A 12,367-nucleotide genomic window follows, 5' to 3' on the forward strand; every position below is an offset into this window, starting at 1 on the left:
CATATCAAATTTAAATTGCACTCCATATGTTTTCGGCCTAGAGGCTCAAGATTTCATAATCTCACTCAATGAGGAATACGTGTTATAAATTTGATATGCAAATGTAAGCATACCTTTATAGCTCCTTAGGAAAAACCACACAATCACCTTTAAGTGAAAATCTATAAATGCCTTGTTTCTTGTGTAGGAGATTTCCAATTTGAAGGTATAAGGTTGCTTTTTAAATTATATAGAGGAAAAGATGGCGCAAAAAGAAACCCAAAGTTAAAATTTAAATTTTCAACAAAAACTATAGACAAATAATTTTGATGCCTTTTCACAATATAGACCTCAATACGTTCATTTGAATAAAGCATACTGATTTTAGATATTTTTACCACAAATGCTCCTTCCGTTTAATTAACTGAGAACAGAGTGCAAAGAAATGCAGACATAAACAAATTGAAGAATTTCTAGGAAGTGTAATGATTTAAGTAGAGTAACCCTCTGCATCCAGACCTTAATTTTCCATTGTAATTTTCTCTATTCTTTAAATTGCTTTTTATTCAATGCTCAAGAATGATCACAACATCAATTAAAAATCACTTTATTTTTGTGCATGCAGTTATAGTTTATATTTTTACCTGACATATAATCCATAGAAGATTCAACAGGAACTTCCATTTTCGCACTTTCTGCAGAGCTAGCTGCAGCAACTGAAATTTTCCCTTCACTTTCACGAAAATTTCTTACTATTCTATGCAAAGCAGAACGTGCATTAGCTGCAGCTACAGAGATTTCTTGTGTTTTTCTGTGCTGTTGAAGAGAAGAATATTCCGAGATTCGTTCATTAACTGCCATTAGTCTTTGATAAAGTAGCCTCGATTGCCTTCAACCAAAACAAAAGGTTCTCATAGCATAAGTTGCATTATCATAGATGTTCTCAGAATAACAATATTCACTGTTCATAAAAATGCAAATAGAATACATATAGTTATGTTGATGCCCTCCACTAATGCATACGGACAGAATAACGAATTTTAAGTGATGTATATAATAGCAAAGTAGGTGATATTTTGGGAAACAATCATAGCATAGAGATAAAGTGAAATTTCGCTTTACAGAATGCTTTACATAACATTTAATTTATCGTTAGTCTTGAAAACATGTATTAGTATATAAGGGAAGAAGAAAAAATATTTGGATGTAAATGCATTCTGGATATTAGTTAACAGGAATACATCTTGGGAGTACTTTTTTCATGTAATTGGCTTGTGTTATTTTGTACAATTAATGACCTCGGTAAAGCTTAGTTCGTTACCACTAAAGATCTGAATTCAAGATGTTAAAAAAATTAATTGTGTTGTATGAATAATCAGTTTTCTATGCAATAATTAAACTCACTAACTTCTACAATAAGAAGATTATAAAAAGATCAAATTCACCTCACAAACAATCTTCCATTATAAGAATAGTGGAGAAAGATCAAGTTCACCTTACAAAACAATATCTCAATAAGAAATGGCATAAAGTGTGTCCGTTAAACATCTAATGGAAGCTAGTTATGAGTATCGCCAGTTGTGATTTACTAACCCAGTGGGTTCACTAGAAAAATATGCAAACCAATAATTGGAATGATGATTATGGTGCAAAAGTCAATAAAATTTCAAGGAGAGAAAAAAACTTGACAAAAAACACTTTACAAAACTCACAAAAAAAAACAAACACATCTTCAATGATGATGAGGACATATATAATGGAACAATTAGATAAAACCAAATTATCCAAATGCATTTTAATTTTTCATGATATTATACTGCAGTGTATCTTACACATTTGAGTGGGAAATGTAGTAAAAACAAGTTTAGTATGATAATCTTGCATCATCTATATCTAACAGCCAATAAAAAGCCAAAAATTATATACGTCAATATAATTATCATGTACTGATTAGCCCTACCCTTCTGATTTATGCTATGTTTGTTGCACTATATAGAAAGATAAAATCGTTATGTTAGAGGCATGCAGTCATTGAACAAATCCTAAGAATATTAGAATTTCAAGCTTCAAAATAGCATAGGCCATAAACATTGTAGAGCACAATCCATTGGAACTGTGCCTATAGTTCGTTTTGACAAACAGTTTGCACACTATCTGAACAAGATAAGTTTATTGCATGTTTGTATGATTTTCAGTTTGCATTGGTTCGTATGTTCAATTTTCTTTGATTTCTTTTCATAGTATAGCTTCAACCACTAACCAATTCAGGAGATTACAGAAATCAATGAGTTGTTGCTGACCTTTTTATACATTAATTGCCCTTTAATCTATTAGGAGGCAGTGAGTAGCTTCAGAGATTATAGTAGAGTATATGAAAGACAGATACATGAATATCTGACCTCTTAATATAGCCAAGATAAATGTTGATATTTACATCAGTCTGCCTGGTTTGGAATTTTCATTTTGTTTTCCAATCTCTATGCAAATGGCTGTAACAATGTGTAATGTCCCCTTCCTAAGTACCGACAACTTGGTGACCATCAACCTATTCCACGGGTTCCCATAGGTTAATGTGGTTTGGTTGGGGAACTCCTCAGGTCAACCTGTAGTTCAGCCTATATGGCCTTTCTAGGTGCTGCTTTGAGCTCAAGCCATTAGAGGATTTGCGATGACACTTTTTTTGGGTTTTAGGACACTTTGTTAATTATGGCTATTTTTAATAAGTCACTGTTTTGGCACCAAACTTGTCAATTGGCATCAATTAGACCCTGGCATATTCAATAAAAGCGTTTAATGTGGATGGGCGATTATTTACAATCAGAGATGTTATTTTAAATGACGCTGATATTATGAAGTTAAATTAATTAAATATTTAACTTAGAAGTTAAATTATTGCTGTTTTTAAAGGGAAGCATCCAAAATAGGAGACATAAGGAAATTAAAAATAAAGTGAATATTTTATTCTTCCAAGGTGGACGTGGGGTTTTGGGAGAGGAAATGAAATAGCTTTGGGAGCTCATTTGCAAATTATGCTTGAGATTTGATAACAGGTTGAGGCTGGTTTGAACCTTGTTCATCCAAGGGCTTTGTGAGGACGAAAACCCTCATAAAGGACATTAGCTGGAGAAATGAAAGATCCTTCATAGCTGATTGTAATTGCTTTCATTTAGGAATTACACTTTGGATTCATAAAAGAAATTTTCAGATTTTGGAGCAAGGATTAGAAGAGCAAACACAGATATTTCTTGATAGATATTTTGGAGATTTCTGGTCAGATGGCAGATTTGAAGAGTCTGAAATTAGAATTTTTACACTTCATTGCTGGTCGTACCAGATCCCAAGCGGGCTGTACAGTTTGAAGGAGGGGTGTGGGGTTGCTAGAGCTTGGTTTCCTAGGGTTTGGAGATATTTCTTGCAGATTTTGGGGTGCCTAATAGTCTTCTATCCATGATAGGTAATTTGGAGTTGGAGCAGCAAGGTTTACAAAGGTTTTGACACAATTTGGAGCTACAGTATGCTCTTCTCAGTCCTATATCGAACTCACTTATAAAAGGAGCAAATGGGTATGTTTGTATGGTCATTTTGAGTTGATTTAGCTATCTGGGTATTATAACTCCCAGTTATATATTGTTGTCCAAACTTTGTATTATTTATGAAAATTAATTGCAGCTTGTGGGTATTTAAAAAAAATGTTTAATCAGTGATATGTTTATTTGGGCGTTGTTGCAAGATATGTTTATTTGATAATATGCTTCATATTTGTCATTCAAACTCATTATAACAGCAGTTGGGCAAATGAATGTGGTGCATTTTATAGTTTTCTGTTTGCTGTACTAGTAAACAATTTCTTCAAAAAAAAACATAGGGTGCATATTACACATTGTCAACTCTACGCCCATAAATGATTGCGAATGAGGATTTTCCAGATGCCCATCTATTTCAAAGTGCTGGACTGCCCCCTTGGTATGAGAATGTCGGAGAATATTTGTCCAAATCTACCATTCTGAAAGAAATCCTGCCAGGAGAGAAGAGAATTAGCTCTGAAAAGTAAAACCTTCCAACGCATAAAAGGATTGTTGCACAAAATGGGGTTTGACCAAGTCTTCAGGCGATGTGTCATGTAGGAGGAGATACTAGGAGCACTCAAGGAAGCACACAAAGGCCATGCCAGAGAACACATAGGACTGGATGCCACAACTTGAAAGGTTCTATTGGTAGGGTTGTGGTGGCTGACGGTACACACAGATGCTGGAGACTGGGTGGTAGGATGCAACACATGTCAAAGAGTTGACAAACCTCTCAAGCAAGATTACATGCCATTGTTCCCTTCACAACCATTGGAACTCTTCAAGAGGCGGGGACTGGATTTCATCAGTCCACTCAAAGTCAGCCAATTACATCAATGCAGATACATCATCGTAGCCACAAAGTACCCGACGAAGTGGGCTGAAGCAAGAGCACTCCCAGGCAACATGGCTATTAGTATGGCAAGATTTATTTATAAACAAATTGTCACCAAGTATGGCATTCCCATTCAGATCACAAGTGACTTGGGAGTACACTCCGTGAACCATGTCATTCAGCTGAACTATTTATTTCAATGTTGTATCTTGCCAGTACTTTGTTGGTAAAAGTGGGAGTTGAAACCATACATGGACTATACTTGGTGCATCCTAAATTGGTTTGAAGACAAGCTATCAGTTGTACACAAAAAGCCCTGATTGTTTGAGGAATCGAGATCCTCCTTGAAAGGTTATGTTTCTTTCATTCTCTGTAGAGAAGTTTGCCATGAACTATCCTTTAGGTGTCATTTGGATTTCTTTCACTGCTGCAAGCTTGCAGTTGTCTGGAGCCAAAGCCATTAGAGTTTCAGGTCTAGGGAAGGCTTCCATGAATCTACAAATCAAAGTTCTTTCCTTCAGCATCTAGAGTCTTCTCCATTTCTTCCATAGAGAAAAAGGCATTGGGAGTGGAGGTTGTTAGGGGTAAAAACGTATGTTAGTACGGATAATAATTATAAGTGTGTTATGTTTTGCTATTGCCGAGAGGTTCCCGTCGGGTAGTTGGGAGTCGGTGACGGTTGGCAACTTGGCCAACCGTCGGGTCTATATATTGTTGGTTGGAACCTCGGCAGGGGGATCATGCATGGAATTGGAGACATTGGAATAAAGATATAACTTTCTGGTCTAATGGTTATCATCTGTCATTTATATTATGATGTACAATTGCTCTATTCTATGAATGCTTGGTACGTGTAGGTACTCCTATGTTATTGATTATTCACCACTATACCTTTAGGACTAAACATTTTGGTGCCATTGCCTGAACAAACTTGAGATAACTATGACGGCAGGTGGAAGCAATTAATGGGCCGGCCATTCGACCAACAATTAATTGTCATGGACAGCGACACATACGAGGAGAATACCGCGGAAGAGGAACGAGAGGATAAGTTGATGGCGGACTTGCTAGAGTTGTGGGACGTGTCGGTCATGTAGTACGTGCAGCGAGAGGCTCAGGAGAGAGCCGGCTCGGAAGGCACAGTACATGGTGAACTCACCGTCAGCACCCCCGTCTTTGACCTCCTCGGGAGCATTCCAAGGTTACTTGCCAGAAACTTGATTGCACGACAAAACCAAAGAGAAGAAACAGCAAAGGAACTTCGGTGGCAACAAGTTCTCCGACGGTACGAGGAACGGAGTCGTAGGGAGGAAGAGGAGAGGGAGGCTAGTCAGCGCCGTACCTCTGGCACTTGATGCCCTACAACCGAACAAAGACAGACGTACCACTGCTACCGAAGGAGTAAATGAGGGAACTGTATGACGATCCCTCCGCATAAAAGAATAGGCCAAAAGGAGATGGCGACTAAGAGAGGTTGCCGACTCAAGGAGTCCGGAGAAACACAACAGAAGTCGGAGTGTGAGTCGGAGTCGTAGTCGGGAGAGGCAAAAACCATGTACGTGGAAGGAGTTGGCTGAGGTCGCCAGGAACCTGCCACTTCCAGATGTAGCGGAGGAAGATCTCGCTGACCAGGCCCCACACTCGACGTCAAGTGAAGAAGACTCTGGAACCGAATCACAAGGCACCCAATCGGAATTTTCTGAACAAGGAGAGGAGGCGGTACGAGACCTACACAAGGAAATCGCCACTATTTTCGAAGCAACGTTGTCCGGCATTAAAAACTTGTCCTTGGCAAAGGGCATCAAAATAGGAAGATCGGATCCCGAAACCCCGGGAAGGAGGGACTATAGAAGTGAAGGTGACCAAAGCCCGGTTGGCAGGGACCCAACCAGACCAGGAGCGTACGGCACCACCCGGACACATAGTACCTTCCCGACATCTAGCCATTTCCAGGCACTACATAAAACCGCACAGAAAAGAACGATGGCACACACCTCGGAGAAACAAAAACTTCCAAAATTCATGGGCGACGGATCAGAGGATCCCGTATGGCATTGCAAGACATGCGTCACCATCTGGGAAGCAAATGGCCAGGACGACTGGGACTACTAGGTGAAGGCATTTCCAACTACTTTGCGAGGAATAGCTATTGACTAGTACACAAACCTTGATGCGCAGGATAAAACATCCTGGAGCAATCTGAAGAAGGCCTTCGAGGAAGAATTCAAACTCCTACGAGACGACAACGAGATTGTGGCGGAAATTTACAGCACCAAACAAGGAAAAAACGAAAGTGTACGCGCATATAACAAATGGTTGAGGGAACTACTGAACAAAATGGAGAACCAGTCGGCAGATGGCCTCAAGAAGCGGTGGTTCGTGGAAGGATTGGTACCATCCTTGAGAAGGACGATGAAAGTAGTACCTCCGCCATCGTACGATGAAGCATACAATCGCGCCATGGATATTGAAAGTGAAAACAAGACATCCCGGGGGAAGCAACGGAGCAGCGATGGTGACAGTACGGACGACGATAGCGACGGAGGATCAAAAACAGTGCAAGCACTCCACAAAGATATGATGAGGATGATGAAGGAGTTAAAAGGTGACAAAGAAAGTGGTAGGGAAGGAAAAGAACTATGGTGTACGAACTGCAAGACCAAAGGGCACACTAAAGGAGGTTGTCCCCGAAAAGTCTTCTGTGACATCTGCCAAATAACGGGACATTCCACCAAGGAATGCCCGTACAACTTGAAGGCACGGAGCACACAAGTGCTCTATGCCCAACCAGACCAAACCACACCACCAGCAACACCTCCAAGGCCAACAACAAACCATGACGCCTCACCCAGAGGATATAGAAACAATTGGCGGGGGAACAACAGATCCAATAATAACACACCAAGGAGCAGAATTCAATACGACGGGAAGGGGCGACCCATGATTCAGTGCAGGAAGTGCAACGAATGGGGTCACTTTGCCCGAGAATGCCAAAACAGAGGTGATGTAGGAAGTTTGTTGTGCAGATGGTGCGGTCCAGGGAATCACGAGGACATAGATTGTCCAAAGCAAAAAGGGGTGAACATGCTCGATGTAGAGGGATCAAAGGAAGACGTACTAGCAATCACAAGGTTGCAAAACAAGAAAGCCATGTACCCGGACCCTTGCACAGAAAAAGAAAGACTTCAGGAGGCAAGGGCAGATATCCAGCAGGCGATGGTTGGAGAACGGAGGGCCTCGCACCTAGCCGCCGATACGCCGGTCCGGCCGGAACCAGAAAAAACTATCATCAAGCAGATGTTACAAACTACAATACCCGTACGGGTGTACGACCTTCTACAAACCATGCCACAGATAAGGATGGCTTTGACAAATGTAACCATGGACACTACCCCTGGACAGGAACACCAAACGGTGGCGGACCCAGTGAAGGAACTTGGTACGGATGCCATGAATCCTATGCTACTCGCGGTGGGTGCTGGGCAGAAACCAGTAGTAGTAGAGATGGATATAATGAGGCAGAAGCTTACTAACACCATTGTTGATGGCGGGTCCGGATTCAACGTACTACCGGAGGGAACTTGGCGAAGCCTACCCTCTGGCCACCAACCTTCCACTTGGTCAGTGCCGACCGACACGGTATCAAACCCCTTGGCACCCTCATGGCACAAAAGGTGGTAATTGGGACGCAGCAGTTCCTCCTGGATTTTGTAGTCATTCCGCTGGAAAGGAAAGCATATGACGCTCTTCTAGGAAGGGGGTGGCTGATCATGGCCAAAGCTAATCACAACTGGAAAAGGAATACGCTCTCAATCGAGAGTGACGGTCATAAATATGTAATTGATCTCAGGAACCAGTCCGTCAGCGAAGAGCTCGCGTCATCAGACTCCAATTCAGAAGATTCCAATCGATGGGAGTGGGGCTCTAAAGGAGGTAGAGGCGGGAAAGAACCCGACGAAGAGGGAGTGCTGGAGTTAGACGGGTGTTCGAAGGATGGAGCCAGTTCGATGGCAGGACTTTTTCATTGGCAAATGGAGGACTATGAGGTCTTCCACCCGGAATGTCACATGTTGCAAATATGTGAGTTAGGAGAATCAAGTGGGGGGACGGAGGAACAATCCTTTCCCCCAGAGTATGGTAGATATCAAGAAGGAATGGCAAGAGTGGATGACACACCAACACACCAGTTTGACAGGGATAAACCCATCAAGTACGAGGAACGAGATGTGGAGAAGATTAATCTAGGCAACGAAGCAGTACCTCAAATGATACTGGTAGGAGATGACTGGAACCCGATACTGAAGGCAGCAGCCTTCAAGATATTTCTGGAATATAAAGATGTCTTTGCCTGGACCTACAAAGACTTGAAAGGAGTACCGCCAGAGCTCTGCGTACATCGCATAACCCTCATACCAGGAGCCCAACCGGTACGAAGGAGGCCGTATAGGATGAACAAAAACTACGCAGCCAGAGTCAATGAGGAGATCAACAAAATGCTAGAAGCAGGGATTATATTCAAAGTGGAGACAAGTGACTGGGTTTCCCCAATAGTCATCTCCTTTAAAAAAGAAGCTAATCAGATAAGGATATGTGTGGACTTCAGGTACCTAAATGTAGTAACCATAAAGGATCCATCCCCGATCCCATTCACTTACAATATCCCGGAAGAAGTCGCCGGGCACGAGATGTACACATTCCTAGATGGATTCTCCGGGTACAACCAGATAAGTATCGCGGAAGAAGATAAGCTGAAGACCACATTTGTGGTGGAGGAAGGAGTGTATGCTTATAACCGCATGCCCTTCGGGCTATGCAACACGCCCGCGACCTTCCAGCGAATAATTCTGCACATTTTTGACAAGATGTCAGTAGGAAATTTCAGAGCATTCCTGGATGACTGGTCGATTTTCAGCGATCAGGACACCCATTTGAATGCTTTGGGAGAGTGCATGGAGAGATGTCGAAAGGCTAGGCTAGCCCTAAACCCAAAGAAGTGCAGATTTATGGTACCACAAGGGAAACTCTTGGGCCACATTGTTTGTAAGGAAGGATTGAAGACAGACCCAGACAAGATAGGAGTAATTGTCAACATGGAAAGTCCAACGACCGTAACAGGGGTGAAATCATTCCTCGGCCATGTAGGCTACTACCGGAGGTTCATCAAGGGCTTTGTGTAGGTGTCGTGGCCATTAGATAAGTTGACAAGGAAGGGAGAGCCGTTTGTATGGGGTACGAAGCAGGAAGAAGCTTTCACGGAATTAAAAGACCGACTAGTGAGTGCATCGATATTGGTATACCTAGACTGGAACAAAGAATTTCACGTGCACGTGGATGCCTCCAACTTTGCAATTGGTGCTACCCTCGCCCAGGTAGGGGCACAAGGACTAGACCATTCCGTCTTCTTTGCAAGTCGACTCCTGTCAAAAGCAGAAAGAAACTATAGCACAACGGAACGAGAGGCACTAGGGATGGTGTATGCAGTTCAGAAGTTCCAACACTACTTGTTGGCCACACCGTTCACATTTTATGTGGACCACTAGGCACTAATGTACCTAGTGAATAAACCAATCATCCAAGGGAGGGTAAGTCGGTGGCTACTGCTTTTACAAGAATTCACCTTCACCATTGTCGTACGGCCAAGAAAGTCCCATGTGATAGCAGATCAGCTATCAAGGATTAGATCAGGAGAACCGGCCGAGGGAGTGAACGAAGATTTCCCAGATGCCCACTTGTTCCAAATTGCAATACTGCCAACCTGGTATGAAAAGATAGGGCAGTACCTATCTACTTCCACATTTCCAAGTGAGATGCCTCCAGGGGAACGGAGGAAATTGGCACTAAAGAGCAAAACCTTCCAACTAATTAATGGACTCCTATACAAGATGGGCCCCGACCAAATCTTGAGGAGGTGTGTCATGGAGGAGGAAGTTCGCAGTGTACTAAAGGAGGCACACGACGGATTGGCAGCTGGACATATGGGACCAGATACAACCACCAAGAAAGTGCTTCTGGTAGGGCTATGGTGGCCAACTCTACACATGAACGCTCGAGAGTGGGTGATTGGATGCGACGCCTGTCAACGAGTGGGAAAACCTCTCAAGAGGGACTTCATGCCTCTCTTTCCTTCCCAGCCGCAAGAACTATTCGAACGATGGGGTTTGGACTTTGTGGGACCTCTGAAACCAAGTAGCCTACACCGGTGCAAGTACATTGTGGTTGCCATAGAATACCTCACTAAGTGGGGAGAAGCTAGGGCCTTGCCTGATAACACAGCTCTGAGTACGGCACGGTTCTTGTACGAATAGATTGTCACTAGGTACGGGATACCACTTCGAATCACTAGCGACAGAGGAGTGCACTTCGTCAATCAGGTGATTCGTACCATGACCGTGGAATTTAAAATATTCCTGTAGCGTCCTAAAATTGCGACACTTGCAATTTCAACTGCATTTGGGTCTTCACGATGGCGATGCAACACGGAACCTGAATGGAGACCTCGAAACTTGTTCATGACATCAAAAACTGCATTTTTCAGCACCCTGGCCTGATCCTCCTTGCACCTTGCTGTCCCGGGAGGTGGGACCATGGCGCCCAGCGCCCTGGTCCCCCAGGACCATGGCGCCTAGCGCCCTGGTCCCTGGCCCTATTTTTGGGCCTGGTCTCTTTTGGGTCTCGGGTCTTTATGTTTGCAAATTGGAAAATAATATTTCCTGGTCGGCCTAAGGTCGGGAAAATCAGTCTATCAGCCCTAATTGACAAGTATAAAAACTGCATTTCCTCTCCCATTTGAGGAGGTCGAAAAGGAGAACATAAGCAAGAAAAAGGCGAAAGCGATATTCAAACATTCAAGCATTCAAGCATTCAAGCATTTCTTCAAGCAATTAATCATTCTAAGTCTCCATTCAAGGCTAAGTGTTGCATTCAAGACAAGGATTCAACCATTGAAGAGGAGATCACATACAACATACAACATACTACATACATTACACCTTCGCATGTAAGAATACAAACATTCTTACAACAAGGTATCAGTACTTGTTTACATTACAAACATTTACATTTACAGCATTCTCATTTCTTGGTTAATTCCAAAACCGGGGTTTGACCTAAAGGCAAACCCCTCATCCCTAACCCCCCAATCGTCCTCTCTTTTCTGTGTGTAGGTTGCAGGTACGCGGCTGTAATTGAAGATCTGGAATCCTTGTGCACAGACGAACAGATCCCCCTTCGTTTCGCGGATTTTTCGGAGGACCGTGTGCACGCCGGGCGCCATCGTCCCGACAACTTTCGCTCAAATTTGCAGAACAGCACCGTCTCGACATTTTATTGCTAATTCCAGGTCCGCAGCTTCATCCCATATCCCTATCTCTGTTTATAAGCGAATCTTTCCTACTTTACATGCATTCCTAGTTCAATCTTTCTATCTACATTCTTTACAAAAGAGGGTATCCTTGATGTCACAATCCTTGAAACTCATATAGAATCCAATCTTGCATTGCGTGGGATTGGATCTTGTGGGTTTCAACCCCTCTTTTGAATGTAAAGTCCCTCCTAAGTGAAAACCATCAACCCTAGTGACTCTCCCTTCTCTCTCCTTGGAGTTGGGGAGGGGAGAACGACTAGGGTTCGATTTTTCCGCTTTACAATTCCATAACCTATCCAGCCCGTACTATCCTCGTGCTAATGGACAGGCAGAGGCAACCAACAAAGTGTTGGTATCAATAATCTACAAGTCATGTGGGGTAGAACAAGAGGACTAGGAGGAAAGACTACCAGTCGTGCTATGGGCCTACCGTACAACATACAAAGTCACTACCGGGCATACACTGTTTCAATTTATGTACGGGTAGGAGGCAGTGGTACCAGCCGAGTACACCGTGCCAAGCCTTCGAGTGGCGGTAGAAAATCGATTAGGGGACACCGAAAGTATGAATGCAAGGCTGGATAGGTTGGTAAAGTTGGATGAATGGAGACTGATGGCACAATG

The 12,367-nt window shown here is 42.8% G+C and overlaps 1 protein-coding gene across 4 annotated transcripts in view; it reads right to left on the reverse strand.

Annotated features, from left to right (window-relative positions):
- Nucleotides 1–12,367, reverse strand: part of LOC131068309 (uncharacterized) — a 374,805-nt gene that overhangs the window by 5,257 nt on the left and 357,181 nt on the right. For all 4 annotated transcript variants that reach the window (XM_058003475.2, XM_058003478.2, XM_058003476.2 and 1 more), the window contains one exon: nucleotides 624–868. In XM_058003475.2, coding sequence (XP_057859458.1) covers nucleotides 624–868 — 245 coding nt within the window. The remainder of the gene's footprint in view (nucleotides 1–623; nucleotides 869–12,367) is intronic.

This window comes from Cryptomeria japonica, chromosome 11 (genome assembly GCF_030272615.1).
Source record: "Cryptomeria japonica chromosome 11, Sugi_1.0, whole genome shotgun sequence".
NCBI classification, from domain to species: Eukaryota; Viridiplantae; Streptophyta; class Pinopsida; order Cupressales; family Cupressaceae; genus Cryptomeria; species Cryptomeria japonica.